General features: G+C 62.8%; 1 protein-coding gene across 1 annotated transcript; it reads right to left on the bottom strand.

Moving 5' to 3' along the window:
• Positions 1–1,826: 1,826 nt before the first annotated feature.
• ART3 (ADP-ribosyltransferase 3 (inactive)) lies at positions 1,827–17,722 on the bottom strand. The gene is made up of 10 exons (XM_029072726.1): positions 17,532–17,722; positions 14,370–14,447; positions 11,016–11,733; positions 9,681–9,713; positions 7,804–7,836; positions 7,670–7,705; positions 6,912–6,944; positions 5,310–5,441; positions 3,083–3,115; positions 1,827–2,224 (listed from the first exon to the last, which is right to left on the bottom strand). Exons 2-10 carry the CDS (start codon positions 14,436–14,438, stop codon positions 2,100–2,102), a joined length of 1,212 nt encoding a protein of 403 aa, XP_028928559.1. The 5' UTR covers positions 14,439–14,447; positions 17,532–17,722; the 3' UTR covers positions 1,827–2,099.
• Positions 17,723–18,463: the final 741 nt, after the last annotated feature.

Here is an 18,463-nt window from a genome sequence, read left to right as displayed (position 1 = left end):
GACTTGCCCAAAGTCACACAGCTGACGAGTGGCGGAGCCGGGATTAGAATCCACGACCTCTGACTCCCGAGCCTGCGCCCTTTCCACTGAGCCGCGCTGTCTCGCTGCCACGTGATTTTCTTCTTTTTCCGGCCTGGACGTGGACCCGTTTTCCTGGCCGTCGTCGAGGAAGTCACCCCCGCTCTAGAGATCGTCCAGACCAGTCGTCCGGGGAAGTCCTTTGAGCGTCTCGGCGCCGTGAAAGAGCCTCAGCTCTTCAGGCGCCGAGCCCGGCCAAGGAGGACCCATCTCCTGCCTGGGCGTGGTGGCTTCCTGCGGCTCGGAAATCGGGCCAGAATTGCCTTCCCTTTGTTAATTTGAGTAACGTTTAAGGTACGTGATGGGCCGAGCCCCGTACTGAGCGCTGAGGCCATCCCACGTGGGGCTCACGGCCCGTAGAGCGGGGAGAAAAGGCGTGGAATCCCCGTTCTCCAGTTGACACTGAGGCCCGGAGAAGGGGAGTGACTCGGCCGAGGTCACGCAGCGGGCAGGCGGCAGAGCCCGGATCGGAACCCGGGTCTGCCGACTCCCGGACCTGCGCTGTCTTCACTAGGCCACGCTGCTCCCCGTGGAAACCGGAACGTTTGAGGCAGGGCGATGGCCGAGACGGAAAGGCGGGGGGGGTAAAACCGTGCCGGCTGCTGCAAGTGGGGCGTAAGGCTTCCTTGCCCCGCCGCTGTCCGTGGGGTCTGGTGGCCCAGGTGGGCTGGAAACTCCTCCTTTAGACTGCTGGCTCCTTACGAGCGGGGAAAGCGTCTCTTTATCGTCCCACTGTACTCTCCCGAACGCTTAGTACAGCGCTCTGCGCACAGGCGCGGGGGTGTGTGTGTGAAGTAATAATCGATTAAGCGCCTACTAGAACCAAACGCCGTGCCAAGTACCCCGACACCTCACTATGGGCGGGGAACGTGTCTGCTATTCTGTTGTGTCGTCCTCTCTGCACACAGCGAGCGCTCAGTAGATAACATCGATTGACGGGAGGCAGACACGAGATAACCAGATCGGACCCAGAACCGGCCTCACTTGGGGCTCGCGATCCGAGGGAGGGGCGGGCGGCTATTCGATCCCCATTTTGCAGATGGAGAAACCGAGGCCCGGAGAACCGGTGACTTGCCGTAGGTCCGACGGCAGGCGGGTGGCTCAGCCGGAACGAGAACCCAGGTCGCCCGACTCCCAGGTCCTGTGCTTCCCGCTAGGCCGGGCTGCTTCCCAAGGCAAGAGAGGGAGACGTGCGAAACCCTCTCCCGCGTACACAACCGTACGCTCGCATATAGGTCCCCCACCGCGAACGCGCACCAGAAACGTACACGCATACGTGTCTTCTGGCTTTGTGTTGTTTTGTTGTCGCCTCTTCTAGACCGTGAAGGGATCGTCTCCGTCTGTTGCCCAATTGTACATCCCAAGCGCTTAGTACGGTGCCCCGCACGCGGTAAGCGCTCAACAGATACTAACGTTATTCTTACGATTAACGTGCCGGGCACCCTACTGAGCGCTGGGGTGGATAGAAGCAAATCGGGTCAGACGCAGTCCCTGTCCCACGTGGGGCTCGCCGTCTCAATCCCCATTTTACAGATGAGGGGATTGAGGCCCAGAGAAGGGAAGTGACTTGCCCGAGGTCCCGCAGCAGCCCAGAGGCGGAGTCCGGATTAGAACCCGTGACCTTCAGAACCCCTGCCCTTTTGACCAGGCCCCGCTGCTTCTCCCGCCCCCCCCCCCCCCGGCCCGGTCGCAGGGCTCGGTCAGCGGCCGCCGCGGACGCCCGGCAGGAACGACAGAGGGACCCCGGCTGGCTTCTTCAAATCTTTAATGGCGGCGTCCCGAAACACGGCCTACGCCGCCCTCGCCGTGGCTCTGGCGGCGAAACCGGGGACGGAAACGGACGGGGATCCCGGCCGCCTCCGGGGACGGCAAGGCGGGCTGGCGCGCTTTCTCGCGCGGGGGGCGGCGAACCGACGTGGTGACGGAGTAACGGCGGGGATTGGTCGAGGCCCGTCCCGGGCCCTCCCGCGCTTACCGGGCAGAGTCGGCCCCGAGCGGGGAGTCGCCTCGCCCGGCGGCGGCTAGAGACGGGCAAAGAGCTTCAGGACGGAGATGCCCAGCGGGACCGCCAACGCCCCGAGGGCCGGGAGCCGCCTCTCGCCGGACGACGAGGAGGAGGACGAGGAGGAAGGGTGGCTGTTGGGAGCTGGGGATGAAAGCAGAGACCCGTGGTTTCAATAAAATGGGCTGGCTCTATTCCACCCATCCGTTAATTATTGCGCGTGTTCTTCGTTAAGCGCTTACGGCGCGTCCGGCACCGTCCTAAGCGCTGGGGTAGAGCCGAGCTCGTCGGGTCGGACGTGGTCCCTGCCCCACGTGGAGCTCAGTCTTCATCCCCACTTCGCCAACGAGGCGAAGGGAGGCTCGGAGAGATGGAGCGGCTTGCCCGAGGTCACCCGGCGGACGAGTGGCAGAGCTGGGATTAGAACCCAGGTCCCCTAACTCGCAGGTCCAGGCGCTTCCCACCAGGCCAGGCTACTTCTCCAAGAGGGGGGTTCTAATCCCGGCTCTGCCGCTTCCCCGCCGTGTGACCTCGGGCGAGTCACGTCACTTCTCTGGGCCTCAGTTCCCTCATCTGGAAAATGGGGACTGTGACCCTGAGCCCCACTCGGGACAGGGACTGTGTCCATCCCCGTTATGCCTGTCGCCCCCCCCCCCCCCAGCGCTTAGTACAGTGGCTGGCACATAGTAAATGCTTAACAAATATCATTAGTATTATTAATTATCATTATGAGAAGCGGCGTGGCTCAGTGGAAGGAGCCCGGGCTGGGGAGTCAGAGGTCATGGGTTCTAATCCCGGCTCCGCCACTCGTCAGCCGTGTGACTTTGGGCGGGTCGCTTCACTTCTCTGGGCCTCAGTTCCCCCATCTGGAAAATGGGGGATGGGGACAACCTGATCACCTTGTATCCCCCCCCAGCACTTAGAACAGGGCTTCGCACTAATAAGAGCTTAAAAAACTATTATTGTTATTAACAATATGATAATAACAACAATCGTACTCACCCGGCTTTTCCACGTGTTCGCGGCTTTTCTCTCCTAAAGTGAAAAAGAGTTTTCAATTCGCGGCAACGTTCGAAGCTACCACACTTTCCTAAGCGCGGGGTTCTTCTGGAAATTGAAAATCCCTTCAATCCCCTTCCCAAAACCTGGAAGAACAGAAAGCGCCTCCTGGCCCCGGGCAGAGGCCTGAGGGCTCGGGCCCATTCTCCCGAACCCGGCTGGCAAGCGGCGAGTCTCAACTCGAAGGTCGAACAGAGGTCCCGCTTGCCCAAGGGAGAGCCTTTCTGGCCGCCCAGTGGAGCGGAAGCTCCTTGTGGGCAGGCAACCTGTCTGGTGCATCCCAAGGGCTTGGTAATAATAATGTGGGTATTTGTTAAGCGCTCACTCTGTGCCAAGCACCGTTCTAAGCGCTGGGAGAGATACAAGATAAATGTTTGTCCCACGTGGTACAGGGCCTGGTGGCCAGTAGGCCCCAATAGATTCCCCTACTATCAAGAAGCAGCCCGGGAGTCAGGAGGTCACGGGTTCTAATCCCCGCTCCGCCACTTGTCTGCCGGGTGACCTTGGGCAAGTCCCTTCACTTCTCTGGGCCTCAGCGACCTCATCTGGAAGATGGGGATTGGGACCGTGAGCCCCACGTGGGACAGGGACCGTGTCCAACCTGATCTGCTTGGATCCACCCCAGCGCTCGGTACGGTGCCTGGCACATAGTTATGTGCTTAACAGATACCATCGTTATTATGATTACTCCACCCCAGCGCTCGGCACGGTGCCTGGCGCATAGTTATGCGCTTAACAGATACCATCGTTGTTACGATGATTGCACCCCAGCGCTCGGCACGGTGCCTGGCGCATAGTTAAGCGCTTAACAGATACCATTATTATGATTATTCCACCCCAGCGCTTAGCTCGGTGCCTGGCACATAGCTAAGTGCTTAACAAATACCATAATTATTATTATTACTCCCGTGGAGATGGGAAAGCACAGCGTTTCATTCAGTAGTATTTATTGAGCGCTTACTATGTGCAGAGCACCTGTCATTTATGTATTTCTATAAATGTCCGTCTCCCCCTCTAGACTTATGCTCGTGTGGGGAGGGAACGTGTCTGTTTACTGTTGTCCTCTCTCAAGCGCTGAGTACAGTCTACGCTGTAAGTGCTCAATAAATACGATCGAATGGATGCATGAAAGCAGGTTTACAGGAAAGGAAAGGCCTCCAGGAAAGGATGCAATCCAACAGCCCATTCATTCATTCGATCGTATTTATTGAGCGCTTACTATGTGCGGAACCCTGGACTGAGCGCTTGGAATGCACAATTCGGCAACAGATGGGGACGATCCCTGCCCGCTGACGGGCTCGCGGTCTAAGCGGTCTAACTAAAAAGTTATTCATTCAGTAGTATTTATTGAGCGCTTCCTTTTATGCTATTTGTAAAGTCCTTACCCTGTGCGCTGTCCTGAGCGCTCCTGTAGAGGTCAGATAATCAGGTTGGACACAGCCTCTGTCCCCCGTGAGGCTCACGCCAAATAGGTATCGATTCTTCGTGTTATAGATAATAATGATAATGGCATTGGTTGAGCGCTTACTATGTACAAAACACTGTGCTACGCACCGGGGAGGATACAAGGTGATCAGGTTGTCCCACGTGGGTTTCACAGTCTTCATCCCCATTTTACAGATGAGGGAACTGAGGCCCAGAGAAGGCGAGTGACTTACCCGGGGTGACCCAACAGGCAGGTGGCAGAGAACCTAGGTTCTCTGACTCCCAGACCCGTGCTCTTTTCGTTCGGCAGCCCGTTGTCGGACGGGATTGTCTCGCTCTTGCCCAATTGTCCGTTCCAAGCGCGTAGCCCAGTGCTCCGCACACGGTAAGCGCTCGATAAATACGATCGAATGAATTAGGCCGAACTGCCTCTCCAAACCTGTCCTAGAGCGGTAAGGGGTAGGCGGGCAGTCGAGGGTATTTATCGAGCGCTTACCGCGTGCAGGGCACCGTACTAAGCGCGCGGGAGCGTACGGCGTAGCAGACACGCCCCTTGCCCGTGAGACCGCTTACCTGCCGACCCCCTCCCCCCCGCGGTGAGGATGTTGAAGGGAAGATCCCCCCCCCCCCCCGCCCCTTCCCTGAAATGGCGGATCCTCTGGGGGAACTCCTGCTCCGGGCTTGCCCGGCCCCGACTCGGGACGTCTCTCCCCGGGGGCCCGGCGAGGGCGTGGCCGCCGCTTACCTTGCCCGGCTGGAGGGTGGCCAGGCCCGGCGGCCCGTTCTGAGGGGCCCGGGGTGGTGGGTAGGGGGGCCTGAGGCAAGACGAGCCGGGGGTTTGGGCTCCCGCTTTTGTCCCGAGGCTTGCTTGGAGCTTCTGCAGGGGAGAAACCGAGCCCGGTCCCTCCGGCCCCGGACCCCCACGACCGACCGGCCCTCGGTCTCCCTGACTGAACCTAGCCTTAGGTCCCCATGGCCGAGCCGGCCCTCGACTAAACCGCCCTCCGCGCCCGCCCCAGCCTGGGGCGTCTTACTACAGAAGCGGGCTGGCCTAGTAGATAACGATAATTATGGTATTTATTATTAATAATAATAATGATGATGATGGTATCGGTTAAGCGCTTACTGCGTGCCAAGCACGGTTCTGAGCGCTGGGGTCGACACAGGGTCATCGGGTCGTCCCCCGTGGGGCTCACGGTCTTCACCCCCAGTTTACAGACGAGGTAACTGAGGCACGGAGAAGTGAAGTGACTTGCCCGAAGTCACCCAGCTGACGGGCGGCGGAGCCGGGATTAGAACCCGTGACCTCTGACTCCCAAGCCCCGGCTCTTTCCACCGAGCCGCGCTGCGCTGCTTTACATATAAAGCACTTACTCCGTGTCCCTAGGACCACTGAGCGATGGGGTGGATACGCACACGTGGGGTTGGGCACGGTCCCTGTCCCCCGTGGGGCTCGCGGTCTCAATCCCCATTTTACAGATGAGGTCACTGAGGCCCAGAGAAGTGAAGTGACTTGCCCAAGGTCACACAACCCATACGGCAGAGTCGGGATTGGAACCCAGGTCCCGCTGACTCCCAGGCTGGTGCCCTATCCATGAGGCCACACTGCTTTTATTCACGATTCACATCCGGTACTGCCGGGTTTGAGCTCACGGGGCCCTAGACTGTAAACTCACTGTGGGCAGAGAATGTGTCTACCGACTCTGTTGGTACTCTCCAGTGCTTCGTACAGTGCTCTGCACACAGTGAGCGCTCAATAAAAACCACCGATTCGTCGACCGATTGGTTGGGGCGTGGCCCACCCAGGCAGGATGGAGGGGCTCGGGGTGGCCTTCTCGGGGGAGCCCGGGCCTGGGAGTCAGAAGGACCTGGATTCTAATCCCGCCGCCGCCACTCGTCTGCCGGGTGACCTCCCACAGGTCACTTGGCTTCTCTGAGCCTCCCTTCCCTCATCTGTAAAATGGGGATGAAGACGGCGAGCCCCACGCGGGACAGGAACCGTGCCCAACCTGATTTGGCTTGCATCCACCCCAGGGCTTAGTACGGCACACGGTAAGCGCTGAACACCACGGTTATGATTATTACTCTTACTGGGTACTGCTCCCGGTCTCCAGCCCCATTTTACAGATGGGGAAACCGAGGCCCCAACAGACTGTTAGGTGCGAGCGGGAGGCCTCCGGGGGGCCGTCGCCCCGCCATCAGCCTCTCCTAGATGGGAGCTCTGCCGGCGGTTTCGGCCACGCGTGCGGGCTCAGCTCCCCCACGGACCCCGGGATCGGCTCTGAGGAGCTCCCGGGCCGGTTCTCGTTCCCGGCTCCTCCCAGGCCCGGGGGAGGCGGCGGCTCACCTGTCTCTGCTGGGGGCTCCCGGATCTCCGTTCCTGAAGGGGGGGAAAGGGGGTCACCACGGGGCCGACGGGGCCCGGACCACAGCCGGTGGAAGGGCCCCCCCCCCGGCTCCTCGCTGGGTCGGGGGTAGAGAGGGCGCTAATAATAATCGTGATTTTGATCATTATGGCAATCCTTTAAGTGCTTACTGCGTGCCAGGCACCGTACTAAGCACGGGGACGGATACAAGCAAATCGAGTTGGACGCAGTCCCCGTCCCCCGGGGGATTGACGGTCTCTCTCTCTCTCTCCCCATTTTCCAGAAGAGGGAGCGGAGGCCCAGAGAAGCCGAGAGGCCCGCCCAAGGTCACGCAGCAGACGAGTGGCGGGGTCAGGATTGGAACCCCTGACCTTCTGACTCCCAGGCCTGCGGGCTTCACCGGCCCGAGCAGGCCGTCGTGGGCACTGGCAGGCGAGAGGGGGGTCTCCCGCCCAACTCCTCGAGGCCAGAGAGCGCCGGTCCGGTGGGCCGAGGGCGTGAGGGGCCATTTTCCCGCTGGCCGGCCGAGGGTCCCGTCCCTCCTCCCTGCACCCCGGGGTCGTCCGGCCATCCCTGCCCCTCCGTCAGCTGCCCGCCCGGGGTCTCGACCCTCTTGGCAGAGACCCAGAAGGACCCTCGGGGCCTCGGCGTCCAGGCCGCCGCCGCCGCCCCCGGGACACCCTCCCACCCTCCCCGACCAGGCCCCAAAGTCCGCCCCCGTCACAGAACCATCTCCTACCCGGATCCTCTCTTTCCCGCTCCTCCATTTTCACTCCTACATAGAGACATTTGTGCGTTACCGGCCGAGCGACCAGCAGAAGCCAAGAGTTTAAAAACATCCAGAAAGACAAGGAAGGAAGAAAGATCTCTCACGTGGGTGGGAGGTGAAACTGGGCTTCAGCCGGTCTGAAATAGAAAAGACATTCGCATCCGATGGCACCGGGCCCCGGTCTTTCCGAAGCTTGTTCACCTCAGTCGACACATTCGATCCTCACGATATCCCCAGGAACTAGAGGAAAGCGGGGGCTGTTATCCCCATTTCACAGATGAGAAGGATGAAGCCCAGAGAGGTCAAGTGACTGGACCAAGGTTTCACACGGCGGCTAGATCACACCGCCTCCAGGTTGAATTTTATTTTTTTTAAATGGTATTCGTTAAGCGCTTGCTGTGTGCCAGGCACTGTACTGAGCGCTGCGCTTCTCGATGAGTGGGCTGGCGCGCTCCTCGGGAACCGGCCCCGAGGGTCTGTTACATTGTACTTTCCTAAGTGCTTAGTACAGTGCCCTGCACGGAGCAAGCTCTCAATAAATACCCCTGATGGATTGATTTTTCTCCCCAGATTCCCGTTGTTTCTATAGCTGCTCGACCCCCTAAATCTCCGATCTGTAAGCCCGTGGGGAGGGGGAGAGGGACAAGAGATGGAAGAGAGGGAATTGCTTGGGTTCTTCAAACCCAATTCGTTCTATTCGTTCATTCATTCAATCCTATTTATTGAGCGCTTCCTGGGTGCAGAGCACTGTACCGAGCGTTTGGAAAGTACAATTCAGCAATAAAGAGGGACAATCCCCGCTCACAGCGGGCTTCTAGAAGGGGGGAGACAGACATCAAAACAAGTGAACGGGCATCGATATAAATAAATGGAATTATAGATCTATACACTTCCAAACTAGTGAGCAGGCATTAATATAAATAAATAGAATTCTATATAGACAGAAGTCCCCCCCCCCCCCAACTCCCCACCCCCTCAGCGGCTCCTTCTCTATCCACCGTCTCTGGGGATGTTATTATTATAATCAATTATAATTATAACATATAATATATGTTATATATATAATATATTATATATTTTTATATATATATTAATTATAATCTAATAATATCCCAGGGCGGTCCCCTCCCCAGAACTGAGCCAGCTGCTCTGGTGGCGTTCCCACTCTCCTCACCCAACCTGGGGGGAAAGGGAGGCCAGCTTGCACTCCGTCGGGATTTTCGAGCCCTTATTTTGTGCCGAGCACTGTGCTAAGCGCTTGGGAGAGCGTGGCTCCGTAGGAAGAGCCACGGGCTTGGGGGGTCGGAGGTCGTGGGTTCTAATGCCGGCTCTGCCACTTGTCCGCCGCGTGACCGGGCGAGTCACTTCACTTCTCCGGGCCTCAGTTCCCTCATCTGGAAAATGGGGGTGAAGACTGGGAGCCCCACGTGGGACGGGAACTGTGTCCAACCTGATTAGCTTCCATCTACCTCTAGTGCTTAGGACGGTGCTTGACACATCGTAGAAGCTCAACAAATACCATCGTCATTATCATGACAGAGAAGATGGCAACTTCCTGCTCCTCCGGCGGTGGCCACACGATCCCCTTGTGGAAATGATGATAACAATGATGATAATAGTATTTGTTAAGCGCTTACTATGTTCCAGGCACCGTACCAAGCGCTGGCGGGGAATACAAGCAAATCGGTTTGGACGCAGTCTCTGTCCCACACCGGGCTCACAGTCTTAATCCCCTCATTACAGATGAGGGTCGTGAGACCCAGAGAAGTGAAACGACCTGCCCGAGGTCACACGGGCGGCGGAGCCGGGGTTAGACCCACGGCCGTCTGCTTCCCGGGCCCGTGCGCTATCCACTAGGCCCTGCTGCCTCCCTTGTCCACCGCCGAGTGCCCGGTCACCTTCTCAGAGGCCCTGACGGGATCCCCTTGGCCTCCGCCCTTCACCCCCCCCCGTGGGAAGAGAGAAAAGCCCCAGCTCTCACCTGTGTTGTCCACACACGTCTCAGCTTTCAACCCTGGAAAGACAGAGAGTCTTGGTCAAGGAGGTGCCTCCTCCCGGGATGCTTCCAGACCATCCCGGCGCGAGACGGGATCTGTCGGGGAGCCTTGGAGCGGGAACTCCGATGGGCCCCGTGTCCGCCGTGGCCTGCCGGAGTTGGAGACGGTCTGCGCTCACCCGGACGGAGGACACGGGTACGTCCCCGGCACCGCCCTCTCATCAAACTCATCCCCTCTCCTTTCCCCTTCCGGTTTCCCCGGGGCATTTCCCGGCCCCCGGCCCACCCCGGGAAGACCCTCCCCGAGGGGTGAGGCCCCTCTGGTGAGCTGGTCTGGGCAGGGCCCGGGCCATGCTTTTCTATCTGGCCGCCAACCTCTCGCCCACGTCCCGCCTCTGGCCTGGAACGACCTCCCTCCTCATATCTGACAAAGACGATTCCTCTCATTCATCCGCTCAATCGTATTTACTGGGCACCCGCTGTGTGCAGAGCACTGTACTAAGCTCTTGGGAAAGTACAACACAGCACTAAAAATGTGCCTCATTGAAGGCACATCTCCTCCAGGAGGCCTTCCCTGATTAAGCCCTTATTTCCTCTTGTCCCACTCCCTTTGGCATCATCCCAACTCGGTCCCTCGGTTCACCGCCCCCAGCCCCACGGCGCTTGTATACGTAGCTGTAACTTCTTTATATTACTGTCTGTCTCCCCCTCTAGAACGGAATCTCATGGTGGGCGGGGAAAGCGCCTGTTGTATCGTTGTGTCGTACTCTCCCAAACGCTTGGCGCGGTGCTCTGCACACAGTAAGCGTTCGATTAATACGATCGATCGACTGCTTGATGGGCTGGGGCAAGCAGCCGCCCCCCCCCCCCCCGGGGAGCGGAAAAGAATAATGACTCTCCCCCTCTTCAAAGCCTGACTGAAGGCAAATCTCCTCCAAGAGGCCTTCCCTGACTGCGCCCTCCTCTCCTCCGCTCCTGCGTCACCCCGCCTTGCCCTCTTTATTCGTCCCCCCTCCCCAAGTCACATTGCTTATGTCCAGATCTGTCATTTATTTATTTCTATTAATGTCCGCCTTCCCCTCTAGACTGTAAGCTCGCTGTGGGCAGGGAATGTCATCATCATCGTCATCACCGCGGTATCTGTTAAGCGCTTACGACGCGCCAGCCACCGTACCGAGCGCTGAAGCGAGCGAATCACGCCAGCCGGGGCCCGGGGGCTTAAATCCCATTTTGCAGACGAGGAGACCGAGGTGCAGAGAGGCGAAATGCCTTGCCCGAGGTCCCACAGCCGGCAAGTGACGCCCGTCCCCCTCCGCTCACCTCCGAGATAAGCGCAGTCGTAGCGGCTGCAGGTCCGGTTGGTGCTGTGCAAGACCGCCCGGCGTCGGGCCCCGTCCGTCCCGACGTGGCTGACCCGGAACACTTCCGTGCCCGGGACGATGAGGCCGCGGTCGCCCTCCGCGTCCGAGAACACCTCCGCGGGCACGCCGAAGCACGTGTGGACGGCGAAGACCGCGCCCCCGGGGGTCCCTCCGGCCCCCGGCCCGCTGGACGAGGCCGCGGCGAAGAGGCCCAGGCGGACGGGCTCCGGGCCCCAGCCGCCGGGGAAGGGGTCCGCGCCGGCCACGAAGACCCGGCGCCTGTAGGTCTTCTCGCACTCGGGCCGCAGCAGCTGCAGGGCCCGGGTCAGGTAGAAATGGAAGGCCTTGAAGGGGAAGCCGTAGATGTAGTCGTCCCGGGAGCGGCCGGCCCGGCCCACGGCCGCCGCGAACTCCTCGGCCAGGGGCGTCCCCAGGCGGGCCTGGTGGACGAACGCCAGGGCCGCGATGCCGTGGTTGTCCCCGAAGCCCTCGGGCAGGGTCAGCCGGGCCTTGCGGGCCTCCCAGCGGGCGGCCGCCGCCTCCCAGGCCGCCCCGAAGGCCGGGTGAGCGGCCCGCTCCTCGTCCAGCAGCGGCGGGGCGAATTTGGTCTCCATGCGTTCGGCGCACTTCAGGTACTGGTCGTCAAACGCGTCCGGGCCCCACGGCGACGCCCGCACCTGCTCCGGCCGAGGGAAGGGGCCGGGGGGCCCACGCTGACTCTCCAGCCCCCTCCCCCCGCCGCTCCCCCATCGCCGCCCTCCCCCCGCTTTTTCTGTGGCGTCCGTCGAGCGCTTACGACGGCTCGGACGCCGTACTGGGCGCCGGGGTGGGCGCCAGCCGATCGGGTCGGACTCGGTCCGCATCCCTCCCGGGGCTCACGGTCTTAATCCCCGTTTTCCAGAGGAGGAAACGCGGGCCCAGAGAAGTGAAGCGACTCGCCCGAGGTCACGGAGCAGGCCAGGGGCCGAGCCGGGATTAGAACCCGGATCCTTTTGACTCTCGCCCCCGTGCTCCGTCCGCTAGGCCGCGCAGCTTCAGAGCCGTCCTGTGGCCCCCGGCCCCTGGATAGCCGGATGCTGATCTCAGGGCTTTCCCGAAAGGCAGGAGCCTAGTGAATTCAGCCCGGGCCTGGGAGTCAGAAGGTCGTGACCCTGCCACTTGTCTGCTGTGTGACCTTGGGCAAGTCACTTCACTTCTCTGGGCCTCTGTTATCTGTAAAATGGGGATGAAGACTGTGAGCCCCACGTGGGACAACCTGATTTCCTTGTATGTACCCCAGCGCTTAGAATAGCGCTTGGCACACAGTAAGCGCTTAACAGATACCATCATCATTATTATCATTATTATAGTGGATAGAGCTTGGGGAGTGAAGGTCATGGGTTCTAATCCCGGCCCCACCACCCGTCTGCGGTGTGACCTTAGGCAAACCGCTTCACTTCTCTCAGTCTCAGTTCCCTCATCTGGACAATGAGGATTAAGACTGTGAGCTCCATGCGGGGATTGTGTCCAACCCGATTTGCTTGCATTCATCCCGGCGCTCAGTACGGTGCCTGGTACATAGTAAGCGCTCAACAAACACCATACTATCGTTATCATCATCATCTCCGAGGCTCAGGGGCTGGGACCCGGATACGTACTGGCCCAGAATCCATTCCCCCAGAAGCAGCCGGTATAGAGCTGGGGTCCGGGACTCGGAAGGATCTGTGTTCTAATCCCACCCCCACCACCGGACAGCCGCGTGACCTTGGGCGAGTCCCTTGGCTTCTCTGACCCTCACCATATACTTCATCTGTATAACGGGGATTAAGTCGGGGAGCCCCAGGCGGAACGTGGACCGAATCCAACCTGATCAGCTTCTCTCTACCCCGGCGCATCGTTGGGTCCCTGGTACGTAGTAGGCGCTTAGCAAATGCCATTAAAAAAACGAAAGAGCTTCAGGACTAGAGTGGTCCTATCTCTAATCAGGCCCCAGGAGCGGGCCCGAAGGAAGCTGACAAGCTTGTGTAACCCAGACCATCTGCCTCCCACTCCGGGCCCTCCCAGCCTGTCACCCCTGCCCTCCCTGACTCTTCTTGGCCCTCTCTCCCCACCCCCCATCTTTTCTCTCTCCACCCATATTTGCCCTCTCCCCCTCTCCCCGCCTCGTCCTCCTCTTTCCTCACCCACATCTGCCCTCGTCCTCTTTCCCCACCCACGTCTGGCCTCGCCCTCTCTCACCCTCGCCCCCTTTCCTCACCCTTGCCCTTCTTCTCCGGCCCGGCCGCGCCCGCCCCGGGCCGGGACCCGAGCCCCGGGTTTTCAGCAGAGGCCGGGGGGCGGGCGGGAGAGGCAGGGAGTCCTGAGCCCATCCGACCTCCCGCCGCGTCTGGGCCTCTCGGTCCGTCCCATCCGATCGTATCCATCGAGCGCTTACCGTGTGCAGAGCGCCGTACTAAACTCTCGGGAGGGTACAACGCGACAATAAACGGAGACATTCCCCGCCCACGGGGAGCTAACGGTCTGGGCCGGGGAGACAGACGTCGATAAGAATAAAGTTACAGATACGGACGTAAGTGCCGTGGGCCTGGGGGAGGGGAAGAGAAAGGGGAACGAGTCAAGGTGACGGCAGAAGGGACGGGGAGACGAGGAAAAGTGGGGCTTAGTCTGGGAAGGCCTCCTGGAGGAGACGGGCCTTCGCTTTTAGACCGCGAGCCCGTCGTCGGGCAGGGGTCGTCTATCTGTTGCCGAACTGTACGCTCCAAGCGCTTAGTACGGTGCTCGGCACACAGTCGGGACTCGGTAAATATGATTGAATCGGGCTCTGAAGGGGCAGAGAGTAACCGTCTGTCGGATTTGAGGCGGGAGGGCGTTCCAGGCCAGAGGCGGGACGTGGGCCAGGGGTCGGCAGTGAGACAGGCGAGACGGAGGCACGGCGAGAGGCTTAGCGTTAGAGGAGCGGAGCGTGCGGGCCGGGTTATAGAAGGAAGGAGCGAGGTGAGGTAGGAGGGGGCAAGGCGACGGAGGGTTTTAAAGCCAACGGTGAGGAGTTTCTGTTGGATACGGAGGCGGATGGGCAACCACTGGAGTTTTCTGAGGAGCCGGGGACGACGTCCCGAAAGCTTTTATAGCAGAACGTCTCGTTTCAGCCCGACCTGGGTCCGGCGGGGATGCGGCCGGGGCGAGGGGGAGGGACGGTGGGAGAAAACCTCGCTCAGCCCGGGCCCCGCCTGGGCCCACGGCGGCCGCTCCGGGGCCGCAGAGGGTCCCCGGCGTCTGACGCCCCCCCGGCCACACCCCTCGACCCCTTTCCGGCCCCCACCCCACCCTCCGGTACCTGGAAGATCTCCACCAGGACGGCCACGGCCAGCAGCGCCCGCACCATCTCGGGACGTCTCGCCTTCATCGTCCGCGCCTAAGGCAGAGAAGGAATCCTATCACGGAAGCCCAGGGAGAAGGTCGCGGGGGAGGCTCCGATCCCGGGTCCGCCACTCGTCCGCCGTGCGACCTCGGACAAGTCGCTCCGCTTCTCCGGGCCTCGGTCACCTCACCTGCGAAACGAGGATTGAGACCGCGAGCCCCGAGGGGGACGGGGTCCGCGTCCGACCCCGTCAGCCCGTATCCACCCCGGCGTTTAGTACAGCGCCTGACATACAGCAAGCGCTTAACGAAAAAAGAGACGGGGAGGCCGGCCCCGGGCAAGAGGGGGGGACCGGGGAACCGTAGCCCGGATTCCAACTCCACCGCACGCGGGCGAATCTTCCCGGGATCGGAGTCGGAGGAAGGGGGCGGGACTGGAAACCCGTCGCGGGCAGGGAAGGCGACCGCTAATCCCGTCGCGGCGTCGGCGAGAGCGGCACGACACAGCGGACGCGGGTCTGGGGAATCAGGATCAGATCTCCATCTCCGCCCCCGTCCTCTCCCCCTCCCTTCGGGCTCGCATCTCCTCCCGCCTCCGGGACGTCTCCACCCGGATGTCGGCCCGCCGCCTAAAACTCGACGGGAGCGAGACCGAGCTCCTCATCTTCCCTCCCGAACCCGGTCCTCTCCCAGACTTCTCCATCACCGTGGACGGCACGACCGTCCTTCCCGTCTCTCGGGCCCGCGACCTCGGTGTCGTCCTCGACTCGTCTCTCTCGTCCGCCCCGCGCATCCCATCCGTCACCGAGACCCGCCGGTCTCACCTCTACGATATCGCCGAGATCCGCCCTCTCCTCTCCACCCGGACGGCCACCTTACCGTTACGGGCTCTCGTCATATCCCGGCCAGACTACCGCGTCGGCCTTCTCTCCGACCTCCCTTCCTCCTCTCTCGCCCCGCTCCGGTCTGTCCTTCGCTCCGCCGCCCGGCTCATCTTCCCGCGGAAACGACCCGGGCCTGTCACCCCCCCGCCTCAAACAACTCCGGTGGTCGCCTATCGACCTCCGCTCCAAACAGAAACTCCTCACTCTAGGCTTCGAGGCTCTCCGTCACCTGGCCCCCTCCCACCTCCCCTCCCTCCTCTCTCTCCACCGCCCACCCCGCACGCCCCGCTCCTCCGCCGCCCGCCTCCTCGCCGTCCCCCGGTCTCGCCCGTCCCGCCGTCGACCCCCGGGCCGCGTCCTCCCGCCGTCCCGGGACGCCCTCCCCCCTCACCTCCGCCGAACCGACTCTCTTCCCCTCTTCGAAAGCCTACTTAAAACTCACCTCCTCCGAGAGGCCTTCCCAGACCGAGCTCCCCTTCTCCCTCTACTCCCTCTGCCATCCCCCCCTTACCTCTCCGCAGCTTAACCCTCTTTTTCCCCTTTTCCCTCCGCTCCTCCGCCTCTCCCTTCCCGTCCCCACGGCGCCGTACTCGTCCCCTCGACCGTATATATTTTCGTCACCCTATTTATTCCGTCAATGAATCGTACGTCGCCTCGATCCTATTCAGTCGCCGTCGGTTTTCACGAGACGTCCTTCCCCCCGACTCTATCCGTCGCCATCGTCCTCGTCCGTCCGTCTCCCCCGATGGGACCGTGAGCCCGTCAGACGGCGGGGACCGTCCCTATCCGTTGCCGACCTGTTCATCCCGAGCGCTCGGCACGGTGCCCTGCACGTAGTAAGCGCTCGACAAATACCACTGAATGAAAAGCTGCGGGTTCCGATCCCCGTCCCGCCGCTCGTCGGCCGGTCGGTCGCGTTTACGGAGGCGCTCGCGGCGTGCCGAGCGCCCGTCCGCTCCGTGACCTCGGGCGAGTCGCTCGGCTTCTCCGGGCCTCAGGTCCCTCAACTGCAAAGCGGGGATCGGGACCGTGAGCCCCGATGCGCCCGTCTCCACCCCGGCGCTTCGTGCCAGGCGCGAAGTAAGGGCCTAGCGTCGAAGGGCTCCCGCCCTTTGTGGCGCAGCGCCGGGGGAGGGTCCGGGAGAGGAGGGAAGGGTCGGGGAGCCGGTCCGGTTCCCCTGTCGACGGAGGAGCCGGGGGCCGCGGGGGCAGGCGAGGAAAGGGAAGGGCTAGCGGGCCGGTCCCGTCCCCGGACCGGGGATCTCGGGACCCGGGCTGAGCCGGGTCTGGGGGGCGGAGGGGAAGGCAAAGCGCCCAGAGAACGTACCCGGGAAAGGAAGGAAGGAAGGTCGGGGTCAAGGCCGGGGCCTCTGGCTGGCCGGTTCCCGAGGGCGGGGCGGGAGGGATCTGCCCCCGGCCCCCGCCTCCCCCTATTCCCGGGAATTCCACCGCCCCGTCGGATCTCCCCTGCCGGCCCCCGCCAGCTATTCATCGGCCTCCCTCCCGGGAGGGAGGCCCGGGCCCAGTAAACAGGCCCCACACACACAAACACGCACGGGCCGCCCTGGCCTCAGCCAGACCCCCGTTAACTCTTTCACCGAGAAGGAACCGGCCCCCGAAACCGCTATGTCTCGCGCTCGGGGGACCCTTCTCCGGTGTCCCACAGACTCGGGGGGGGGGGGGGACGCTCCAGAGGAGGGTCCCGGCTTCGGAGGCGGGGGGGGGGGGGATCCTTCAGCAGCTCACGGACCCGGAGGGCCCTCCGCCCGAGTCCCACGGAGGACCCTCTTCTCCAACCTCACAGACGAGGGAAACGTCCAAGGGTGTCATAGACTGGGAGGGGAGGGGGGACCCTCCTCCAGAGCCCCGGGGGACCCTCCCTCGGCCTCACAGACGAGGGAAACGCCCAAGGGTGTCACGGATCGGGGGGGGACCCTCCTCCGGAGCCCCGGGGGGGACCTCCCCCGGCCTCACAGACGAGGGAAACGCGTCCAAGAGTGTCCCGGATCGGGGGGGCGGGGGGGACCCTCCTCCAGAGCCCCAGGGGACCCTCCCCCCGGCCTCACGGACGTGCCAAACACCCGAGCGGTTTACGGGCCACGGGGTCCCTGCCCCCCGTCCCCCCCCCAGGCTCGAGGCCACAGGGGGAGCCCCCCGTTGGGAGGGGACCCTCCCCGGGCCCCCCCCCCCCCGTCGCTGCTCTCAGCGTCCCTCTCTCCCCCCGGACCCCTCCCGGGGCCGAGGAGGACACCCACCTGCCCCGCCGGCCCAAAGGTTGGGAAGCGGGCTGGGGGGTCCGGAGTGGCGGGGGGAGCCGGCGCCCGTCGTGCCCGTCGGGGAGAAGGGGGGCAGGTCCGGCGGGCCGGACCGTTGTAGAGTCGGCGGGAGCCGCGGGGGGAGGGAGGCCGGGCTTTTAATAGACGCCCCCGGCGGGTCCGGGAACGCGGCCCTGCTATTTATACCCGGGCCCGGCGGGGCCTGGCATCTCTCCGGGCACAGGCTGTGCTCCGGGCCGGGCCGGGCCGGCCGCGGGCGGGGGGGGGGGGGGGGAGGAGGGACGGAGGCCAGACGGCGCCCAGACCCCACGGTCCGGAGCGCACGGGCTCAGTGCCGGGACCCCGTGCCTCGCCAGCAGAGCGCACGGCTCGGTGCTCAGCACCCCGTGCCCCTCCACCGGAGCGCACGGTTCAGCGTCCGGCCCCCCGTGCCCCGCCAGCAGAGCGCACGGCTCAGTGCCCGACCCCCCGTGCCCCCAGCAGAGCGCACGGCTCAGGGTCTGGCACCTCTCGCCCCTCCACCGGAGCGCACGGCTCAGTGCCAGCACCTCGTGCCCCGCCAGCAGAGCGCACGGCTCAGGGTCCGGCCCCCCTCGCCCCTGCACCGGAGCGCACGGCTCAGTGCCCGACCCCCCGTGCCCCCAGCAGAGCGCACGGCTCAGTGCCAGCACCCCTCGCCCCGCCACCGGAGCGCACGGCTCAGTGCCGGCAGCCCTTGCCCCGCCAGCAGAGCGCACGGCTCAGTGTGTGGCACCCCTCGCCCCGCCACCGGAGCGCACGGCTCAGTGCCCGACCCCCCGTGCCCCCCCAGCAGAGCGGACGGCTCAGTGCCCGGATCCCGCTGCCTGGATCTCTTCTGCCCGGGGCCGAGGGCGGGTGTCCGGGGGAGGGGGCAGACCGGACCCCTCCTC

The sequence above is a fragment of the Ornithorhynchus anatinus genome, chromosome 10 (assembly GCF_004115215.2).
Source record: "Ornithorhynchus anatinus isolate Pmale09 chromosome 10, mOrnAna1.pri.v4, whole genome shotgun sequence".
NCBI classification, from domain to species: domain Eukaryota; kingdom Metazoa; phylum Chordata; class Mammalia; order Monotremata; family Ornithorhynchidae; genus Ornithorhynchus; species Ornithorhynchus anatinus.
Note: the sequence above shows the minus strand (reverse complement) of the source record. Positions and strands in the feature narration are given on the sequence as shown.

Excerpts from the sequence above, each read along its gene's own strand:
- ART3 (XM_029072726.1), bottom strand. The coding sequence starts at position 14,438 with ATGAAGGCGAGACGTCCCGAGATGGTGCGGGCGCTGCTGGCCGTGGCC. Across the intron at positions 3,116-5,309 it reads CCACCCTCCAGCCGGGCAAG|GAGAGAAAAGCCGCGAACAC; the intron begins GTAAGCGGCGGC and ends TTTTCACTTTAG. Across the intron at positions 2,225-3,082 it reads CGAACACGTGGAAAAGCCGG|CTCCCAACAGCCACCCTTCC; the intron begins GTGAGTACGATT and ends TTTCATCCCCAG.